The sequence below is a fragment of the Anguilla anguilla genome, chromosome 9, assembly GCF_013347855.1.
Source record: "Anguilla anguilla isolate fAngAng1 chromosome 9, fAngAng1.pri, whole genome shotgun sequence".
Taxonomy (NCBI): domain Eukaryota; kingdom Metazoa; phylum Chordata; class Actinopteri; order Anguilliformes; family Anguillidae; genus Anguilla; species Anguilla anguilla.
Window position 1 is genome coordinate 37,621,417 of NC_049209.1, and position 21,562 is coordinate 37,642,978.

At 42.1% G+C, this 21,562-nt stretch overlaps 1 protein-coding gene across 5 annotated transcripts in view; it reads right to left on the bottom strand.

The window, feature by feature from the left end:
- The window catches only part of rtn2b (reticulon 2b), a 149,002-nt gene that overhangs the window by 87,513 nt on the left and 39,927 nt on the right, over positions 1-21,562 (bottom strand). For all 5 annotated transcript variants that reach the window (XM_035433575.1, XM_035433576.1, XM_035433573.1 and 2 more), the window contains exon 4: positions 10,561-10,630. In XM_035433575.1, the coding sequence (XP_035289466.1) occupies positions 10,561-10,630 (70 nt within the window). The remainder of the gene's footprint in view (positions 1-10,560; positions 10,631-21,562) is intronic.

Sequence of the window (21,562 nt, forward strand, 5' to 3'; positions counted from 1 at the left end):
TGGAGATACCTAGTCACTGTAATTTTTTAAAATTTTGTAAACAAATTTTTGTATTGAGGGGGCTGTATTGTTCCACCTAACCTATCTATACATCTGAAGCACATTCTCAGATGTTTACAGTGTTTGTTTTCATTTTAATTTCCTTGTGATTTCTGAGCTCACCAGTGATCTCTTTCCTCTTAATAATGTTACAACCATTAGCCTAAGGTTTGGCCTTTGTCTCCGACTGTTTTTTTTCTTATTTCCTATTTTTCAGCCTCATAATGGCTTCCATTGGCACAACTTCTGGTCCTCATGTTGACAAACATCAATAACAGACTCCAAAGGCAATCAAAAGCCTAGAATCAAAATTAGATACTGATACTTATACATACCTACACTAAGGAAGCAATTGAACAAATCTGACTAATTTGTCCCAAGCGTTATGACGCCCTGAAATGGGGGGACTGCAAATAAGAAGTCCTGTAATTTTTACTTGGTGAAACCCAAATGTGTAAAAATGCCCTAAAATAAAAGCTGAGAAACCTGAGAATGTGCTTTTAACACAGGTGAATTGTTTGATTACAAATCTAAAATTGTGGAGTAGAGAGCCAAATCAATAATGTATATATCTTTGTCCCCAACATTATGGCGCTCACTGTATATAAGAGCGTTCTCTGCTGGGGCGCACAGTTACACATTCATGCAATCAATGTCACCGAGACCCTCAGGGAATCCAAAGTTTGCCACGTTTTTCCCATTCTTGGCTGGCAGGTGTGTCATGGGGAATTGACTACGTTTGATGTAACTGCATGTATGTCTGAACTATTATATTACAAATATATAAATATTATCAATATAAATACAACATAACATAATGATGAGAACAGGCCATTCAGTACAACAATGCTCACCATTTTCCTACTAAATTAAACCTCTGATTACCTACAGGCTAGATAGTATCTTACACCGTAACAAACCTGGTTTTGAAAACCTGTTCTGGACTTTCTACCTCTGCTACATGGCTTGGCAGGCTATTCCACACATTGACTACTTTCTGAGTGAAAAAATGCTTCCTAATGTCTGTGTGGAATTTACATTTTGCTAATTTCCATTCATGTCCCCTGGTTCTACAAACAGAACTCAACCCAAAGAATCTCTTTGAATTTAAAATTCTCAAACAAACCCAAGTCTCATTTTACTATACTTGAAGAGATTCAGCATCTTAAGTTATTCCTCATAGCTTTTATCTCATAGCTTTCAAACTAGGAATCAATTTGGTAGCCCTTCTTTGAACATTTTCCAGAGCCTCTATATCTTTCTTGTAGTATGGTCCCCAGAACTACATATAATACTCCAAGTGTGGTCTAACAAAAGGATTGTACTGTATAAGATAAGTATAAATTCCTTTGATTTATACTCAATACTACTGGCATCTTGTTGGCCTTTTTACCTCTACAGCACAGTGCCTAGAACCTGAAAAGCTTTTATTAACCATTACTCCAAAGTCTTTTTCAAATGGAACATATTCCAATTTTGTCCCCCCCCCCTATGAAGTAATGCTGCCTTATGTTTTTATGTCCCACATGTAGAACTTTACATTTAGCTATATTGAATTTTATTTGCCATGTTTCTGCCCAATTCTGGATTTTGTTTAAATCTTTTTGGATTACTTTGGTAGATTCAAAACTATTGGCTGTGCCTCCCAGTTTGTATCATCTGCAAATTTAACTAATATATTTTCAATGTCCCTGTCAAGGTCATCGATATAAATGAGGAAGACTGATCCTTTTGGGCTTCTACTTCCCACAGTACCCCTAGATAAGACCCTCCTAACTACTACTCTTTGTGCTCTGCCCTGTAGCCACTTCCGAGCCAGTTCCTCAAATACCTCCTGTAATTCCCACTGTCTTAATTTTACTAAGAAGTCTCTCATGTGTTACTTTATCAAATGCATTTTGGAAATCTAAGTACATAATATCATAAGCCTTGTTATAGTCAAAGCACTTGTTAGCTTCATCAAACAAAACCAAAAGGTTTGTCAGGCATGACCTTCCCTTGCAAAAACCATGCTGGTTATGTTGTTATTTTCAAGAAACAATTCTAACTTGTCTTTAATGACAGATTCCAGTATTTTAAGTGTAATGCAAGATAAACTGACAGGCCTGTAGTTCAATACAGTCAGTACAGTCCCTTTCCCTGATATATTGGTTTTATATTACCTTGCTCACATCTTGTTAAAATTAGCTCATCTAAAATTAAAGAAATGACTGGCCTTAGAGGAGGCCCTGTTAATTTGCCAAAATATATCAAAGCTAAATTGCAGAATGATCAGTTGTGCTAAGTAACCCGATTACCTATTTCTGTTACAAATTCTGTCAAGATAATTACACAACACCAGATCCAGAACTGATTTGCCTCTCGTAGGCTGACTGTACCAAAAAAAGGTCACTTATAAAATCTAATAAATCTTCCTCACTTTTTCCTTATCCTTTCATCAATTCCCAATTAATAACAGGCTAATTAAAGTCACCTTCCTGACAAGCCTTTCAAGGTTTTTGTTTCAAAAGAGCACTGAATTCACACTACTGTCAGAAGCAGGCGGATGGTAACACATGCCTACTGTAAGGCCCTTTTCATGTTCCGGTATTAGCTTAATCCAAATATCCTCACTAAGCATGAGTTTGTCAATTTCAGTAATTTCCTGTTCATTAAGATTTTATTTTACATAGAGAGCTACACCCCACTTCTCATACTGGATCTATCTTTCCTAATGAGTTTGTATCCCTCTATATTATATTCATCCCCGTCCTCCTCCCCAAGCCATGTCTCTGCAATCCCAACTATGTCATAGGGGGGCTATTCATAGCAGCCTCAAGTTCCAAAAACGTATTTTTTATACATCCAGCATTTAAACAAATACATTTCAGGTTATTATTCTACGTATCCTCTGGGGATTTTCGGTCCTGTCGCAGAAATGCGGATCCAAAAATGCGCCTGAGAGACAACAAACGCCATTGCTTGGCAACAATTCTAAAGGATGCCTGTTGTGAGGACACCGGGAGTGCCGCGAAGCAGCGATATTAGAAAGATGCCGGACTATATATGGATAATGTGCATCTTTTTAAATTAGTCTTGGTCTACAGCTCAGAGTTGTCTACTGCCTACAATCCACACTGTCTGGAACTTGTTAACAACCTGTTCTATAACATGTTAAGTTACTTATAGAAGCCTTTGTGTTACTTTTAGTTATAGAAAGTGCATATTGTAGTGATAGAAACAATGGTAATCGCCGTCAAACTCAAATCATCTGTAAGGAACTGGAGGGTGGACTTTTAGACCAGAAGACCATCTTGCGTGGGAGTTACATCTGCCTGCCCGGGGAGATCCTGCAACCTGTGCTAATCCTGTATATATGCATAGAACTCCTTTAGGACAAATAGATCTAACTCCCTGCTTTGCTGTATAATAACTGGGTCTTCTTTCGGGTTGTGGTAAATACTAAGTCAGTGTTGCGTCCAGTAGTGTGCACCTGGTTATTAAAACAGAGGTAAGTTATGGGTCATAACGGAAAGCACAATACAATCCTGTAACAAACTTTTCCAAACACTGCCAAACTCCTTGTTTTGATGTAATCTTTTCTCTGGAGACATTTTGTCACATCTGCTTGTCTGAATTTACAATATAGCAGTCTGGTGTTTCTTTTGACACACTTTTATGAAGTACAACTTTTATGACAGCCTTTGATTAAATTTAATGACTGATGAATTGATGACAATTTAAGACTTTAAGACAATTTAAGACATGACAGATGATAATTTAATATTTTTGATTCAACTAATTTTAATCTTACCAAGAAGTCTCTGAGTCTAAATCTCACTTTTGGCTCCTAGATTAGATACACCAGTGTTCATTCATGACAAAGGGACGCACTGTCACAACTGATGTGTTGTCGCAAACACTCTGAGTATGTTACAAAGTATTTACATTTATTTAAGTTATGAACTTGCTATTTGGGGGTTCAGGCCTGGGGTTTGCTCCGTTTGCTCTTTTTGCGCTGTTGCCTTGCTACTCTGTAAAGTGTATTTGTGACAGTTCTCTGAAAAATGTGCGATACAAATAAAATAGAATTTATTTGAATTAAAATGTGACTAAAATACTTGGTTCTTTTGTTGACTGTAATTAGTGTGGTTGCTTTAGGCAATCACACTACTATTATCTGACATATTATTATTTTTCTTTCTTTCCACCCATTTTTTGGACCGCTACTCCTCCCAGAGTTTTCGCACCACATACACGTGCAATATGTCAAATCGAGCGGCTTCATCGGGAATGTTGTGCTATTACTTTGTGGAAAAATTGGTTGCACGGTTTTTGAAAAATTTGAATTTTTGTGGGCAATTTTTCCCCATAGGGAATGAATGGCAGAATGTTCAGCCTTGTGATGTCACAATGCTCTGTCTTCTAGCAGCAGTACTCTTGTCTCTCTCTAGGTTTGAACATTCTGCCATTCATCTCTATGGGGAAAAATTGCCCACAAATTGCCTCATTGGACATGGTAGAGAGTCCTTTGTCCATTGGTGTAGATCAGCCTCGCCCCCCTTCCTGATTGGCCGATGTTTGATATTTCATAACTTTTGAACCGTTTGTCATAGAGAACTATGGGTCGCGACATTGGACTCAGTAAAGAGTCAACCGCCTAGAACTCCATAGCAACTCCCTAGCAACACCCTAGCAACCACCTAGAACACCCTAGCAACCGTCTAGAACTCCATAGCAACCGCCTAACAACACACTAGCAACCACCTGGAACACCATAGCAAATGCCTAGCAACACCCTAGCAACCGGCTATAACTCCATAGCAACCACCTAGCAACACCATAGCAACCACCTAGAACACCATAGCAACCACCTAGCAACACCCTAGCAACCACCTGGAACACCATAGCAACCACCTAGCAACACCCTAGCAACAACCTAGAACACCATAACAACTGCCTAGCAACACCCTAGCAACCGCCTATAACTCCATAGAAACCACTAGCAACATCCTAGCAACCACCCAGAATACCCTAGCAACACCCTAGCAACCGCCTATAACTCCATAGCAAATACCTAGCAACACCCTAGCAACCGGCTATAACTCCATAGCAACCACCTAGCAACACCATAGCAACCACATAGAACTCCATAGCAACCACCTAGCAACACCCTAGCAACAACCTGGAACACCATAACAACTGCTTAGCAACACCCTAGCAACCGCCTATAACTCCATAGCAGCCACCTAGCAACATCCTAGCAACCACCTAGAATACCCTAGCAACACCCTAGCAACCGCCTACAACTCCATAGCAAATGCCTAGGAACACCCTAGCAACCGGCTATAACTCCATAGCAACCACCTAGCAACACCATAGTAACCACGTAGAACTCCATAGCATCCACCTAGCAATACCCTAGCGACCACCTGGAACACCATAGCAACCACCTAACAACACCCTAGCAACCACCTGGAACACCATAGCAACCACCTAGCAACAGTCTAGCAACCACCTGGAACACCATAACAACTGCCTAGCAACACCCTAGCAACCGCCTATAACTCCATAGCAACCACCTAGCAACATCCTAGCAACCACCTAGAATACCCTAGCAACTCCATAGCAAATGCCTAGCAACACCATAGCAACCGGCTATAACTCCATAGCAACCACCTAGCAACACCATAGTAACCATCTAGAACTCCATAGCATCCACCTAGCAACACCCTAGCAACCACCTAGAATACCCTTGCAACCACCTAGCAACACCCTAGCAACCACCTGGAACACCATAACAACTGCCTATCAACACCCTAGCAACCGCCTATAACTCCATAGCAACCACCTAGCAACATCCTAGCAACCACTTAGAATACCGTAACAACCACCTGAAACTCCATAGCAACCGCCTAGCACCACCCTAGCAACCGCCTAGAATTCCATGAAACCACCTAGAACTCCATATAACCACCTAGCAACACCCTAGCAACTGCCTCAAACATCATAGCAACTACCTACCACTGTTCACTCTGTTCAGCAGAAAGTCGACTTTGCATTGGCGGAAACCACACTTCACAATTTCTGCAGGAATTGTCTAGTTGATATTATTTTTTGTCATTTCTGTTTGGACTAAAATGAATTAAGAAGGCATGACTAAAATGTGAAAAAAATAAAATGCATTTTGGTTAAAAGAGTAAGGCCATGACTAAAACTGGCCGGTGCAGTTTTTGGGGGTGCAGGCCTGGTTTTTGCACAGTTCCACTGTAAACTGTCTGGGTGTAAAAATACGAATAAATTTGGATAGAACTGGACCGGTGCATACTGAAACAGTTTTGCATGGTAGTAGATTATTATGAATTATCACATGAAGTGGGTATGGATTTGAAACTTTGCAAGATATTAAAAACTGCAACTGAACTGTCACAACTACAGGTGATTGGTGCTCAAATTAAGCCCACAGCATTTACTGAGATCTATTTAATAGCCCATCCCACTACATAATCATTTAATTAAAAGTTGGTTTAATATTTCATACCTGGGCAACATTAATCACAGCTTGCCCAATTAAATTGAGCCACTGGTCATAATTTGTGGTTGTTTTACATTTGGTAAATTAGCGAACATACTTCCATACCCGAAAACAATAAAAAGTAATGATCAGTCCCTAATCCCTATTTAGCAGTGAAATTGTGCACGGTGGTGCAGTGGGTATTATCGCAACAAGGTCCTGGGTTTGAATCCCGGCCTGGGCCTTTCTGTGTAGAGTTTGCATGTTCTCCCCATGTCTGCATGGGTTTTCTCCAGGTACTCTGGTTTCCTCCCACAGTCCAAAGACATGCAGGTTAGGGCTGTCAAAAAATATTCGAAGTTCGAAAACTATTCGAAAATCTTTCTTTTTTTAAAGTTCGAACCTAATTTTGAGCATTCGTATATTAGTTTTGGATCCCGCGTATTTAACATGCAGGCTTTAGTTTCATGCGGCGAATCATGTTCATGCATGCAAAGTTAAATTCCTGTGCTAACGTTACTTCCTCTGTCAACAAAAAATGTTCTGCCCTGGACCCAGAGCAAGTGGATCGTCTGGTTTTCCTTGCCAATAACCTCTGGTGATACTTTCAGCTCCATGGACACCTAACGTTACTGGTCAGCTAGCCTCGCGAGCCAGTCTCTTTTTTCACTTTGTTCAACAGATCTGGTTAGCTAACAATTTAGGCTAAATAATGTTCCCATGGCAGGCTATGTTTCCTTTCTTTTCTCAAGATTTTGATAAAATTGGATGATGAAAGAAGTTAAACAAACTAAACAGAGTAAGTACTTTATGTTGTTTTAGACTACAGGTATTAGCCGTTCGAATAGTTTTTGTGTTAAGAAATAAACAGGGATTTCAATTCAAAGTCAAAGTCTAAGTGTTTTTATTTGTCAAGTGCACAGTATAACACAAGGTCATTCTGAGCAAAGAAATTCTTATGACATGGCAGGCAGCAACTACGTAGAAGCAAAACAGCAAAAATATCAAAAAATATCAAAAATATACATAATATTAAACATTAGCAGCAGTACCAGCCTGTACAGATGGGGGATATGGATAATGAGAATAGGAGTATTAAATATTTAAATATTAAACATATAAAGTGCAGGAGTGCTGATGAATATGTGCATAAGATTGTGATAATGTACATTGAATGTACATAGGAAGTGAAGGAGCACACATAGGAGGTCATGTGATCAATGTTGAGATTAATGATATTAACCCTGAGATTAATGTTGCTGGTTGAGAAGCCTAATGGCCTGCGGGAAAAAACTGTTTGTGAGTCTGGTCGTCCGTGCCCGGATGCTCCGGTAGCGTCTACCAGACAGCTGCAGCGAGAATAGACCATAAACTGGGTGGCTGTAGTCTTTTATGATTTTCTGTGATTTCCTATTATTTAAATCATTTTATCATTTCCCTATGATTAATAAATGCCGATTTGTGGCAAATTACATCCACGAGAAAGTGCTTTATTCATTTGCATATTAGGCTATAGAAACTGAATGGGGCTCATTTATAAAATGAACTTGTGTCAAGTGAAGACCTGACGTAGAGCCACGACCGTTTCCACGGTCAAATTGAGTCATGTTGAAATTATATAAATCACTACTTTGACGTGATTTTCTACACACGCGCCACACAGTTGATCTAAAATACGTTTTATAAATGAGGCCCCAGATGTAGTAACCTAGTATTAAAGTTCACCAATGTCCTCTTTTCTACTGCCCACTTGTGGAAAATAACACGTAGGCCAGTTTAGAGGGAGCGTCACGTGCATATTGTGCCCGACAATAAGCAGCTTATTTTTGTGAATTATAGGCATATGATATTCAAATATATTGGAACTCGAACTAATTACAAAAGCTAATATTCAAACTCAATTTCATGGCACTTTTGACAGCCTTAATGCAGGTAGGCTAATTTTGTCCATAGGTATGAGTGTGTGAGCGAATGGTTTGTGTGCCCTGTGATAGACTGGTGACCTGTTTCTGCCTCTCACCCAATGCATGCTGGGATCGCTACAGCAGCAGCCCCCCCCCCCCCCGCCCCCCCCCGAAACCCTGACCAGGAATAAGCGGGTATATACAATGATAGATTGATGGATTTTTGGGACAGAGTGGCTACTGGTCACTTATGACCCTGACATCTTCACACCTGGCAAATACACCTGTGAAATACGCTGAGTCGGTTTGGCACATGGGATTCTGAAACACTAATAATTAAATACACTAGTAACCACTGTGAGATATGTAGTACATAGATTATGGCCTTAGAGAGGGAAACTGTGAATTTGATACAATATTATATTGTTTCTAAGAATGTGGCCTGGCCTCCACATCACAAGCATCAAAGAAAATTTGATTGGGGCCATTTAAAATCCACTGACCCTAATCTTGGCAGGGCCTCACCTTCTCAACTCCTCAGATGAGAAAAACCAGAAGACACAGGACACCATATCGGGGGTCGGAGACCCTGCATGGCTACATGCCTAACATTTCCCTTTCCCATTTCCTCTTTAAGCTTGAATGCAATCTTTAGGTAGGCCAGTCTTTGTCATAAATGAGTCTGACCCCCCCTTCCCTTCTCTCCTACACCTTAACTCGGCATCACCCAAACAGGGCAAACATCCTCAAGTCATGCTGGGTAAGGTATTTAAGATGGCCACAAGAAAAAGTTGTGTTGTGTTGGTTTCAGAGCCTTGAAGAAGAGTGTATCTCTTTTTATTTTGGTGGTGGTTCCTTGGTTGTGAGTGTTTTTAGTGGGTTTTCTTTTCCTCCTGTGCTGTTTAAACTGGGAGTGAGTAACATTTTGGCAAGCTCTGGCTTATCCGTCTCTCTTTCTCTCTCTCTCTCTCTCGGTATAACTAAATCAATTGTTTAATGTTTTGTTGTATGTCTACTATTTTGCAATTTAGAAGTAGTGAGTCTGCATTCAGTAAAGAATGTAAAGATTTCAATCCATTAATCTAATTGATTGCTTTGTATTAAATTCAATTATTTAATCTTAAAACCTAATATAGAGCTTGTTTTGACTTATTGGTTGATTCCACCAATTTTCTGTAGACTGCCCTATCAATGAATTTGGCGATTTAATTTATAATTCTTATTTTCAATAATAATTATTAAATTAAATCACATAAAATATATTTTACATGTAGGTTAAGTAAGGGGTTCAAGCCAATTTGCCCTTTCATTTCAGCAGCAGCTCTGAATATGTTTTTCATTGTGTAGCATGTGTGTGTGCTGTTGTTCCAGAATTAATTCAAAAGTATTGTCGTGTCTTTACTCTTCGCTAGTGGCTAGCCTTATCCCACGTTGGCTACAGTAGTTAGCTTTCTTACTAGCTGGATGCTCAGTCCCATGTATTAATGAGGAAAAAAACTACCCACAGTCTCCGGAGGCACTCGCAATGACACGACAAGAGTCCAGTGATTAAGTTGAGTTGTTTACTGGTGAAAATTGGAATACAATGCTGCTTCTGCCTAGCTGCAGTGAGGGTAAGTAATCACCTCGTCAGGGGCCATACAGCGGGTACAAAAACAGCAATAGATCTGACAATCACTTCCGTGTACACACACTACACACTGCATACCGGTCAAATCCTATTGGTCAGACATAAGATCCATTTAACAACAATGACAATGAAATGAGCTGAACTGCTAGAAGCTACACTGAATAAAGACTTACATTACAGTATGTTGGTGATTTTTAAAAAAAGGGTCATTGTTGTTGAGGTCATTGATGTTGTCCATTCAATTTTCAACATGCGGCTATTAAAAATATAGCTTGTGGTCCTGTTGCAACCAACAAGCTAACTGGACACAGAGACATAGCTCTCAATAAGTAGCAAATCATACAAATGAACAAAACACCAAATCAAGTGAGATGTGAGTGAAATGCTTTTGAGATGCATGGAACGGGGCTGATATGGAGTATGTGCAGTAAGTGTTCAGAGTGTTCAGTCAGTGATCTGAGCAAGCGAGAGTGTGTGGTGACCAGAAGACTTACCAATGATCAGCAGGGTGAGGCCATTACAGAGGACCCCCACGTAGGTCAGCAGGTACATGAGCACTACAAACTGAGAAGACAACACCAAATCATTTCCACATTCAAAAGTAATTCCTGCAGATTAATGACTGACACTTTTAAAATTCTAACCCCCAATGGCAACTTAATTTAGACATGAGTCTCTAATAATAATCCATTTAAACAGACTGAGTGGAGGTGGGGGCATCTGCACAATAAAAATCATCAAAAACACTTTGCACTATCAAAATCATCCTTTTTAACAGTTATATTATTAAAAAGAAACAAAAAAAATATGGCTTCTAGCGCCTTTTGTGCAGTTGAACATGCTGACCATGTACATGGCCAGTGCACCCAGTTCCAGCCATAGCTCAAATAACAGTCTTTCCTGATGGGGAACAAAAATATACTAGTGACAAAATTTTTTACCACTTCGTGCAGTGCCCCTAGTGGTTGGAACGCCAGCGTGCCTAGATTTCTGAATTCAGACATTTGGTGCTCCTGCAACCAAATTAGTGTTCTAGCTTTATTAGTAGATGATGCAGGACAACTATGCAGAACACACATTTCTGAGTGCCACCACTGCCGCACTGGCAATCTCATCTGTAACTACACCCCCATGCATGACACACTGGACAATAGTGTCTATCTGGGCATACATGAAAACGATCCACTAAAAATTCGTATTTCGTCATAGCAACAAGATAAAGCCAACAATAGCCAAAGGTATGCCAGTACAGCTGTGAAAAATACTGCTCACTGAACACTAAACAAGAGGATTTTTTCTAAAATGATACCATGTCATACTATCAATATCTCCAAAATATGGAATAAATACACAACCTTACCATTGGTTTTACACGTAGAGATATCCCTTTTGAGACTGACTGGTCATATATTGTCTTGGACAATCCGTTTGTGAAACAAACATTACATTACATTTATTTAGCAGACGCTTTTATTCAAAGCGACGTACAAAAGTGCATATCATGGCCATTGGAAAACTACAAAACACAGGTTCAATAAGGTACAATACTCATTTTTTACAGCTATTACTGGCCAAGAACATAGTTCAGTTCACGCAGTGAACAATATTCTGACCTAACTTATGCCAAGCCAAACTAGGGAGAAGAACAAGCTACAATATTAGGACAAGTACAAATTACAAAAAGTGCTGGAATGGGGGTACATGTAACATGAGTGTCATGAAAGGGGGGATTTAAAGTGAAATGATTCAGAGTGGTGGCAGTTAGTCCAGGTATAATAATAATAATAATAATAATAATAATAATAATAATAATAATAATAATAATAATAGCTTTATTTGTATAGCACTTTTCAATACAGGTAACAAAGTGCTTCACAATAGTCAATACAAAACACAGAAACAAATAAAAATAATAAAATAACATTTAAAAAAAAAAAATAATAATAAAATAAATAAATAAAAAATAAATAAATAAATCTCGCAATAAACGCTTTATCATAACAAATATGTCTTAAGACGTGAAATAAAATGGGGAACTGACTCTGCAAGCCTGATATTTTCTGGCAGAATGTTCCAAAGTCTAGGGGCTCTGACAGCAAAGGCCCTGTCGCCTTTGGTTTTCAGCCTTGACTTTGGAATGGCTAGTAACGCCTTACCCGAGGATCTCAGTCTGCGTCCTGGCTCATAGGGGGATTAAAGATCAGAAATATAGGGAGGGGCCATCCCATGCCTGGCCTTAAAAGTAATTAAAAGAATTTTAAAATCAATAAAGATAAACTGGCAGCCAATGCAAGAATGCTAAGACAGGGGTAATATGATCACATTTTTGGTTTGAGTTAAGAGCCGAGTTGCAGCATTTTGAACTAACTGTAGGCGGTGGATTGATTTCTGACTAAGACTGGTATACAGGGAGTTACAATAGTCGAGGTGGGAGAAAATAAAAGCATGGATGAGTTTCTCCAGATATGGGGCAGAGATGAAGGACCTAACCTTGGCTATATTTCTCAAATGATAAAAACATGACTGAACTATTTCTTTTACATGGGGTTTGAAACACAAGTCCTGATCAAAAATTACACCAAGATTTCTGGCTGAGGATTTAGGATAGATTGCTAGTTCTCCTAGGTTTGCCAAGATTTGATTTCTGTTTGCGGGGGAACCAAGTACAATGACGTCAGTTTTTGTATGGTTTAGCTGGAGAAAGTTGTCTGACATCCAATATTTTATTTCAGCAAGGCACTTGTGAAGGGTTGCAATATTAGACTGGTCACCGGGTCTGATTGGAATATAGAGCTGTGTGTCATCGGCGTTACAGTGAAACTGGACGTTATATTTGCGGATGATGACACCAAGAGGGAGCATATAAATAGAGAATAAAATGGGACCCAGGACTGAACCCTGTGGAACACCATCAAATATGTCCATGGGGGGAGAAACTGAGCCAGCCACAGTCACAGAGAAGCATCTATTAGATGGGTAGGACCTGAACCAGCTTAAGGCCACATCATTTATAACTGCCCACTTTTCCAGTCTGTCAATGAGCAAGTTATGATAGACTGTGTCAAAGGCTGCACTGAGGTCCAACAGAACTAAGATGGCGCATTCACCAGTGTCTTCAGCCAACAGCAGGTCATTACAGACTTTGAGCAGCGCAGTCTCAGTACTGTGGAGGGATCGAAAGCCAGATTGTAATATTTCAAATAGGTTGTCGTCACTCAAATGCGCTACTAATTGTTTGAACACAGCTTTTTCCTAGGATCTTTGATAAAAATTGAAGTTTTGAGATTTTTTAAGGAGAGGTTTGACTAAAGCGGTTTTAAAATAGGCGGGGACAAAGCCAGAGGTCAGAGAGTTATTTACAATAGATAAAATGAAAGGAACAACAGCAGGCATAATCTCCTTCAGTAGTCTGGTAGGGACCACATCCAAGGGGCAAGTAGATGACTTCATGTGCTTAACCATATTATTGAGTGCAGATAGAGACACTGATGTAAAAGAACTGAGGAATAAAACATCAGATGATCTGTGAGTTAGAGGCTCTGGGGTAGGTAGATTGTGAGGCCGGCTGTTATCAGTCTGGGATCTGATTTTTGAAATTTTTTCAGTAAAAAATGTTTGTGCCGAATTTCCAATATCGAAAACGATGCGAGAAATAGGTGTTAAAATAGTTGCATTTTAACTCATTTAAATACAGCTTCTGTGAATAAGTATCGTTAGGCAGCACTACTAGCCTTTGTTGTAACGAGGGGTGCATCAACAGGCAAGCGGAGATGTGTACTGTAGGAAACGCGTTGGGGTGAGAAAGCATTGCTTTCAATGCTATCACAGACTGAAGGCGTAATGCAGCTATAATGAGACCACTTCCAATACGCGGGGAAATAAAACGGTACTACAAAAGAAAAATTTTACATATTATATATAATTAGAAAGCTTATTCTATTCATTTTAAATACAGCTTCTGTGAATAAGTATCGGCTGGTAGCCAGTAGTACTAGCTTCTGTTGTAACGAGGGGTACATCAACAGACAAGCGGAGAAGTGTACTGTAGCGTTGGGGTGAGAAAATGTTGCTATCACTGCTACAAAGAATGCGCAATGCATCTATAATGAGACGAACCTTTCAAATATGATGGGATATGGAACGGCATTACAAAAGTAAAATGTGACATATTATACATAGTTAGAAAGCTTATTCTATCACCTGTTGGATCGATGAAGTGTAGATCAAGCCAGTTTGTACTACAAAGTTCGAGAACACCCAAAGCAACATGTGTGGTATTACAAGCTGACGTCTGTTTCTGGAGTAAGACCGGACCAGAAGCTGCTGCACACGTTTTGTTGACGGCACTGTTGCCCTTTATAGTACAGTCTGGCTTGATTGAGAATTCATTTATTCAGTAGGTGAGAGCATAAGCTTTCTAACCATGTATAACACGTCTAATTTTGGAATATCGTTTTATAGGTCAACCGAAAGTTTTTTCATCGTCGCGTTCAATGCATGCACTCTTTGTTAGCATTAGCATAGACGCTGCACCTGACGAAACGTTGTCAACGATTTTGTGTAATATCTTGTGAAATACTATTATTATTGAGGACTTCTGGGTATGCCTAAGCCATGTGTTTGTTCATATACCTAGCTGACAGCGTTTTCATTTGTAATTTTGCATTTGGAATACCGTTTTTATCGCGTTCACTTCCGCATTCAGCTATATCCACTCTGGTGGCTAAGTCGCCAGGAAACCTCGTTTGAACAACACAATCCATGCATGTACGTCTTCGTCAAGGTTTTATCTACATTGTGGTATAAATCATTTGAAGTTTACGAATGTTTGTTTTCTGTAATTACGACGAAAATGGAGATATGCACAGCATCTGGATTCTAAATTTCCCGTAGATGAAGCCGGTTAAAACTTACTGCATCACGTGTGCTAAGCCGACCAATGCTGTAACTTCATAACTCACATATGTATGACGTCACAGTGCCCATTCATTGTCAATGGGAAAAATTGGCCAAAAAAAGTCCGTGCAGCGAAACTTTCCACAAAGTAATAGCACACGATTCCCAAAGAAGCCGGTCAATTTGACATATGGCACATGTATGTGGTGCGAAAACTCTGGGAGGAGTAGCGGTCCAAAAAATGGGTGGAATAATAATAATAATAACTAGACAATTCCTGCAGAAATTGTGAAGTGTGGTTGCCGCCAACGCAAAGTCGACTTTGTGCTGAACGGAGTGAACAGTGGTAGATAGTTGCTATGATGTCTGAGGCAGCTGCTAGGGTGTTGCTAGGTGGTTCTATGGAGTTCTAAGTGGTTTCATGGAATTCTAGGCGGTCGCTAGGGTGGTGCTAGGTGGTTGCTATGGAGTTTCAGGTGGTTGCTATTGAGCTCCAGGTGGTTGCTAGGGCATTGCTAGGTGGTTGCTAGGGTATGCTAAGTGGTTGGTAGGTGGTTGCTATGGAGTTCTAGGTGGTTGCTAGGGTGTTGCTAGGCAGTTGTTATGGTGTTCCAGGTGGTTGCTAGGGTGTTACTAGGTGGTTGCTATGGAGTTATAGCCGGTTGCTAGGGTGTTGCTAGGCATTTTCTATGGAGTTATAGGCAGTTGCTAGGGTGTTGCTAGGGTATTCTAGGTGGCTGCTAGGATGTTGCTAGGTGGTTGCTATGGAGTTATAGGGTGTTGCTAGGGTGTTGTTAGGTGGTTGCTAGCATGTTGCTAGGTTGTTTCTATAGTGTTGCTAGGCAGTTGTTATGGTGTTACAGGTGGTTGCTAGGGTGTTGCTAGGTGGTTGCTATGGTGTTCCAGGTGGTTGCTAGGGTGTTGCTAGGTGGTTGCTATGGAGTTCAAGGTGGTTGCTATAGTGTTGCTAGGTGGTTGCTTTGGAGTTATAGCTGGTTGCTAGGGTGTTGCTAGGCATTTGCTATGGTGTTCCAGGTTGTTGCTAGTGTGTTGTTGGGTGGTTGCTATGGAGTTCCAGGTGGTTGCTTGGGGGTTGCTAGGGTATTCTAGGTGGTTGCTATGAAGTTATAGGCGGTTGCTAGGGTGTTGCTAGGCAGTTGTTATGGTGTTCCAAGTGGTTGCTAGGGTGTTGCTAGGCAGTTGTTATGGTGTTCCAAGTGGCTGCTAGGGTGTTGCTAGGTGGTTGCTATGGAGTTCTAGGCAGTTGCTATGGTGTTGCTAGGTGGTTGCTAGGGTGATGCTAGGTGGTTGCTATGGAGTTTTAGGCGGTTGCTATGGTGTTGCTAGGTGGTTGGTAAGGAGTTCTAGGCCATTGCTAGGGTGTTGCTAGGTGGTTGCTATGGAGTTCTAGGTGGTTGCTAGGGTGTTGCTAGGTGGTTGCTTTGGAGTTCTAGGTGGTTGCTAGGGTGTTGCTAGGTGGTTGCTATGGTGTTCCAAGTGGTTGCTAGGGTGTTGCTAGGCAGTTATGGTGTTCCAAGTGGTTGCTAGGGTGTTCCTAGGTGGTTGCTATGGTGTTCCAGGTGGTTGCTAGGGTGTTGCTAGGTGGTTGCTATGGAGTTCTAGGCGGTTGCTATGGTGTTGCTAGGTGGTTGCTAGGGTGTTGCTAGGTGGTTGCTATGGAGTTCTAGGCCGTTGCTATGGTATTGCTAGGTGGTTGCTATGGAGTTCTAGGTGGTTGCTATGGAGTTCTAGGCAGTTGCTATGGTGTTGCTAGGTGGTTGCTATGGAGTTCTAGGCAGTTGCTAGGGTGTTGCTAGGTGGTTGCTATGGAGTTCCAGGTGGTTGCTAGGGTGTTGCTAGGTGGTTGCTATGGAGTTCTAGGCGGTTGCTAGGTCTTTACTGAGTCCAATGACGCGACCCATAGTTCTCTATGACAAACGGTTCAAAAGTTATGAAATATCAAATATCGGCAAATCAGGAAGGGGGGCGAGGCTGATCTCCACCAATGGACAAAGGACTCTCTACCATGTCCAATGAGGCATTGCACAATTTGTGGGCAATGTTTCCCCATAGAGATGAATGGCAGAATGTTCAAATCTAGAGAGAGACCAGAGTACTGCTGCTAGAAGACAGACCATTGTGACATCACAAGGGTGAGAAGACAGAGCATTGTGACATCACAAAGGTGAACATTCCGCCATTCATTCTCTATGGGAAAAATTGCCCACAAAAATTCAAATTTTTCAAAAACCGTCCACCCAAACTTTCCAAAAAGTAATAGCACACCATTCCCGATCAAGCCGCTCGATTTGACATATTGCACGCGTATGTGGTGTGAAAACTCTGGGAGGAGTAGCGGTCCAAAAAATGGGTGGAATAATAATAATAAATAAATAATATGTGCAATAATAATAGTGTAGTTGCCCTAAGGCAACCACACTAACTAGACAATTCCTGCAGAAATTGTGAAGTGTGGTTGCCGCCAACGCAAAGTCGACTTTATGCTGAACGGAGTGAACAGTGGTAGGTAGTTGCTATGATGTCTGAGGCAGTTGCTAGGGTGTTGCTAAGTGGTTCTATGGAGTTCTAGGTGGTTTCATGGAATTCTAGGCAGTCGCTAGGGTGGTGCTAGGTGGTTGCTATGGAGTTTCAGGTGGTTGCTAATGAGCTCCAGGTGGTTGCTAGGGCATTGCTAGGTGGTTGCTAGGGTATTCTAAGTGGTTGCTAGGATGTTGCTAAGTGGTTGCTATGGAGTTCTAGGCAGTTGTTAGGGTGTTGCTAGGCAGTTGTTATGGTGTTCCAAGTGGTTGCTAGGGTGTTGCTAGGTGGTTGCTATGCAGTTATAGCCGGTTGCTAGGGTGTTGCTAGGCATTCGCTATGGAGTTATAGGCAGTTGCTAGGGTGTTGCTAGGGTATTCTAGGTGGTTGCTAGGATGTTGCTAGGTGGTTGCTATGGAGTTATAGGCGGTTGCTAGGGTGTTGCTAGGCAGTTGTTATGGTGTTCCAGGTGGTTGCTAGGGTGTTGCTAGGTGGTTGCTATGGAGTTCTAGGCGGTTGCTATGGTGTTGCTAGGTGGTTGCTAGGGTGTTGCTAGGTGGTTGCTATGGAGTTCTAGGCGGTTGCTATGGTGTTGCTAGGTGGTTGCTATAGAGTTATAGCCGGTTGCTAGGGTGTTGCTAGGCATTTGCTATGGTGTTCCAGGTGGTTGCTAGTGTGTTGTTAGGTGGTTGCTATGGAGTTCTAGATGGTTGCTAGGGTGTTGCTAGGGGGTTGCTAGGGTATTCTGAGTGGTTGCTAGGATGTTGCAAGGTGGTTGCTATGGAGTTATAGGCGGTTGCTAGGGTGTTGCTAGGCAGTTATGGTGTTCCAGGTGGTTGCTAGGGTGCTGCTAGGTGGTTGCTAGGTTATTCTAGGTGGTTGTTAGGGTGTTGCTAGGTGGATGCTATGGAGTTCTAGGTGGTTACTATGGTGTTGCTAGGTGGTTGCTATGGTATTCCAGGTGGTTGCTAGGGTGTTGCTAGGTGGTTGCTATGGAGTTCTAGGCAGTTGCGAGGGTGTTTCTAGGCAGTTGTTATGGTGTTCCAGGTGGTTGCTAGGGTGTTGCTAGGTTGTTGCTATGGTCTTCCAGGTGGTTGCTATGGTGTTGCTAGGTGGTTGCTAGGGTGTTGCTAGGTGGTTGCTATGGTGTTCCAGGTGGTTGCTAGGGTGTTGCTAGGTGGTTGCTATGGAGTTCTAGGCGGTTGCTATGGTGTTGCTAGGTGGTTGCTAGGGTGTTGCTAGGTGGTTGCTATGGAGTTCTAGGCCGTTGCTATGGTGTTGCTAGGTGGTTGCTATGGAGTTCTAGGTGGTTGCTAGGGTGTTTCTAGGTGGTTGCTATGGAGTTCTAGGCCGTTGCTATGGTGTTGCTAGGTGGTTGCTATGGAGTTCTAGGTGGTTGCTATGGAGTTCTAGGCAGTTGCTATGGTGTTGCTAGGTGGTTGCTATGGAGTTCTAGGCCGTTGCTAGGGTGTTGCTAGGTGGTTGCTATGGAGTTCTAGGCATTTGCTATGGTGTTCCAGGTGGTTGCTAGGGTATTCTAGGTGGTTGCTAGGATGTTGCTAGGTCGTTGCTATGGAATTATAGGCGGTTGCTAGGGTGTTGCTAGGCAGTTGTTATGGTGTTCCAGGTGGTTGCTAGGGTGTTGCTAGGTGGATACTATGGAGTTCTAGGTGGATGCTAGGATGTTGCTAGGCAGTTGTTATGGAGTTATAAGCGGTTGCTAGGGTGTTGCTAGGGTATTCTAGGTGGTTGCTAGGGTGTTGCTAGGTGGATACTATGGAGTTCTAGGTGGTTGCTAGAGTGCTGCTAGGTCGTTGCTATGGAGTTCTAGGCGGTTCCTAGGGTGTTGCTAGGCAGTTGCTAGGGTGTTTCTAGGGTATTCTAGGTGGTTGCTAGTTTGTTGCTAGGTGGTTGCTATGGAGTTATAGGCAGTTGCTAGGGTGTTTCTAGGTAGTTGTTATTGTGTTCCAGGTGGTTGATAGGGTGTAGCTAGGTGGTTGCTATGGTGTTCCAGGTGGTTGCTAGGGTGTTGCTAGGTGGTTGCTATGGAGTTCTAGGCGGTTGCTATGGTGTTGCTAGGTGGTTGCTAGGGTGTTGCTAGGTGGTTGCTATGGAGTTCTAGGCGGTTGCTATGGTGTTGCTAGGTGGTTGCTATAGAGTTATAGCCGGTTGCTAGGGTGTTGCTAGGCATTTGCTATGGTGTTGCTAGGGTATTCTAGGTGGTTGCTATGGAGTTATAGGTGGTTGCTAGGGTGTTGCTAGGCAGTTGTTATGGTGTTCCAGGTGGTTGCAAGGGTGTTGCTAGGTGGTTGCTATGGTGTTCCAGGTGGTTGCTAAAGTGTTGCTAGGTGGTTGCTATGGAGTTATAGCGGTTGCTAGGGTGTTGCTAGGTATTTGCTATGGAGTTATAGGCGGTTGCTAGGGTGTTGGTAGGCAGTTGTTATGGTGTTCCAGGTTGTTGCTAGGGTGTTGCTAGGTGGTTGCTATGGTGTTCCAGGTGGTTGCTAGGGTGTTGCTAGGTGGTTGCTATGGAGTTGCTAGGTGGTTGCTATGGAATTATAGCCGGTTGTTAGGGTGTTGCTAGGCATTTGCTATGGTGTTCCAGGTGGTTGCTAGTGTGTTGTTAGGTGGTTGCTATGGAGTTCTAGGCGGTTGCTAGGGTGTTCTAGGTGGTTGCTAGGGTGTTGCTAGGGAGTTGCTATGGAGTTCTAGGCGGTTGCTAGGTCTTTACTGAGTCCAATGACGTGACCCATAGTTCTCTATGACAAACGGTTCATAAGTTATGAAATATCAAACATCGGCCAATCAGGAAGGGGGGCGAGGCTGATCTACACCAATGGACATAGGACTCTCGACCATGTCCAATGAGGCATTGCACAATTTGTGGGCAATTTTTCCCCATAGAGATGAATGGCAGAATGTTCAAATCTAGAGAGAGACCAGAGCACTGCTGCTAGAAGACAGACCATTGTGACATCACAAGGTTGAGAAGACAGAGCATTGTGACATCACAAGGGTGAACATTCCGCCATTCATTCTCTATGGGAAAAATTTCCCAAAAAAAGTATAATTTCTCAAAAGCCGTGCACCTAAACTTTCCACAAAGTAATAGCACACCATTCCCGATCAAGCCGCTCGATTTGACATATTGCACGTGTATGTAGTGCGAAAACTCTGGGAGGAGTAGCGGTCCAAAAAATGGGTGGAATAATAATAATAAACTAGACAATTCCTGCAGAAATTGTGAAGTGTGGTTGCCGCCAATGCAAAGTCGACTTTCTGTTGAACAGAGTGAACAGTGGTAGGTAGTTGCTATGATGTTTGAGGCAGTTGCTAGGGTGTTGCTAGGTGATTCTATGGAGTTCTAGGTGGTTTCATGGAATTCTAGGCGGTCGCTAGGGTGGTGCTAGGTGGTTGCTATGGAGTTTCAGGTGGTTGCTATTGAGCTCCAGGTGGTTGCTAGGGCATTGCTAGGTGGTTGCTAGGGTATGCTAAGTGGTTGCTATGGAGTTTCAGGTGGTTGCTATGGAGCTCCAGGTGGTTGATAGGGCATTGCTAGGTGGTTGCTAGGGTATTCTAAGTGGTTGCTAGGATGTTGCTAGGTGGTTGCTAGGGTGTTGCTAGGCAGTTGTTATGGTGTTCCAGGTGGTTGCTAGGGTATTCTAGGTGGTTGCTAGGGTGTTGCTAGGTGGATGCTATGGAGTTCTAGGTGGTTACTATGGTGTTGCTAGGTGGTTGCTATGGAGTTATAGCCGGTTGCTAGGGTGTTGCTAGGCATTTGCTATTGAGTTATAGGCGGTTGCTAGGGTATTCTAGGAGGTTGCTATGGAGTTATAGGCGGTTGCTAGGGTGTTCCTAGGCATTTGTTATGGTGTTCCAGGTGGTTGCTAGGTCTTTACTGAGTCCAATGACGTGACCCATAGTTCTCTATGACAAACGGTTCATAAGTTATGAAATATCAAACATCGGCCAATCAGGAAGGGGGGCGAGGCTGATCTACACCAATGGACATAGGACTCTCGACCATGTCCAATGAGGCATTGCACAATTTGTGGGCAATTT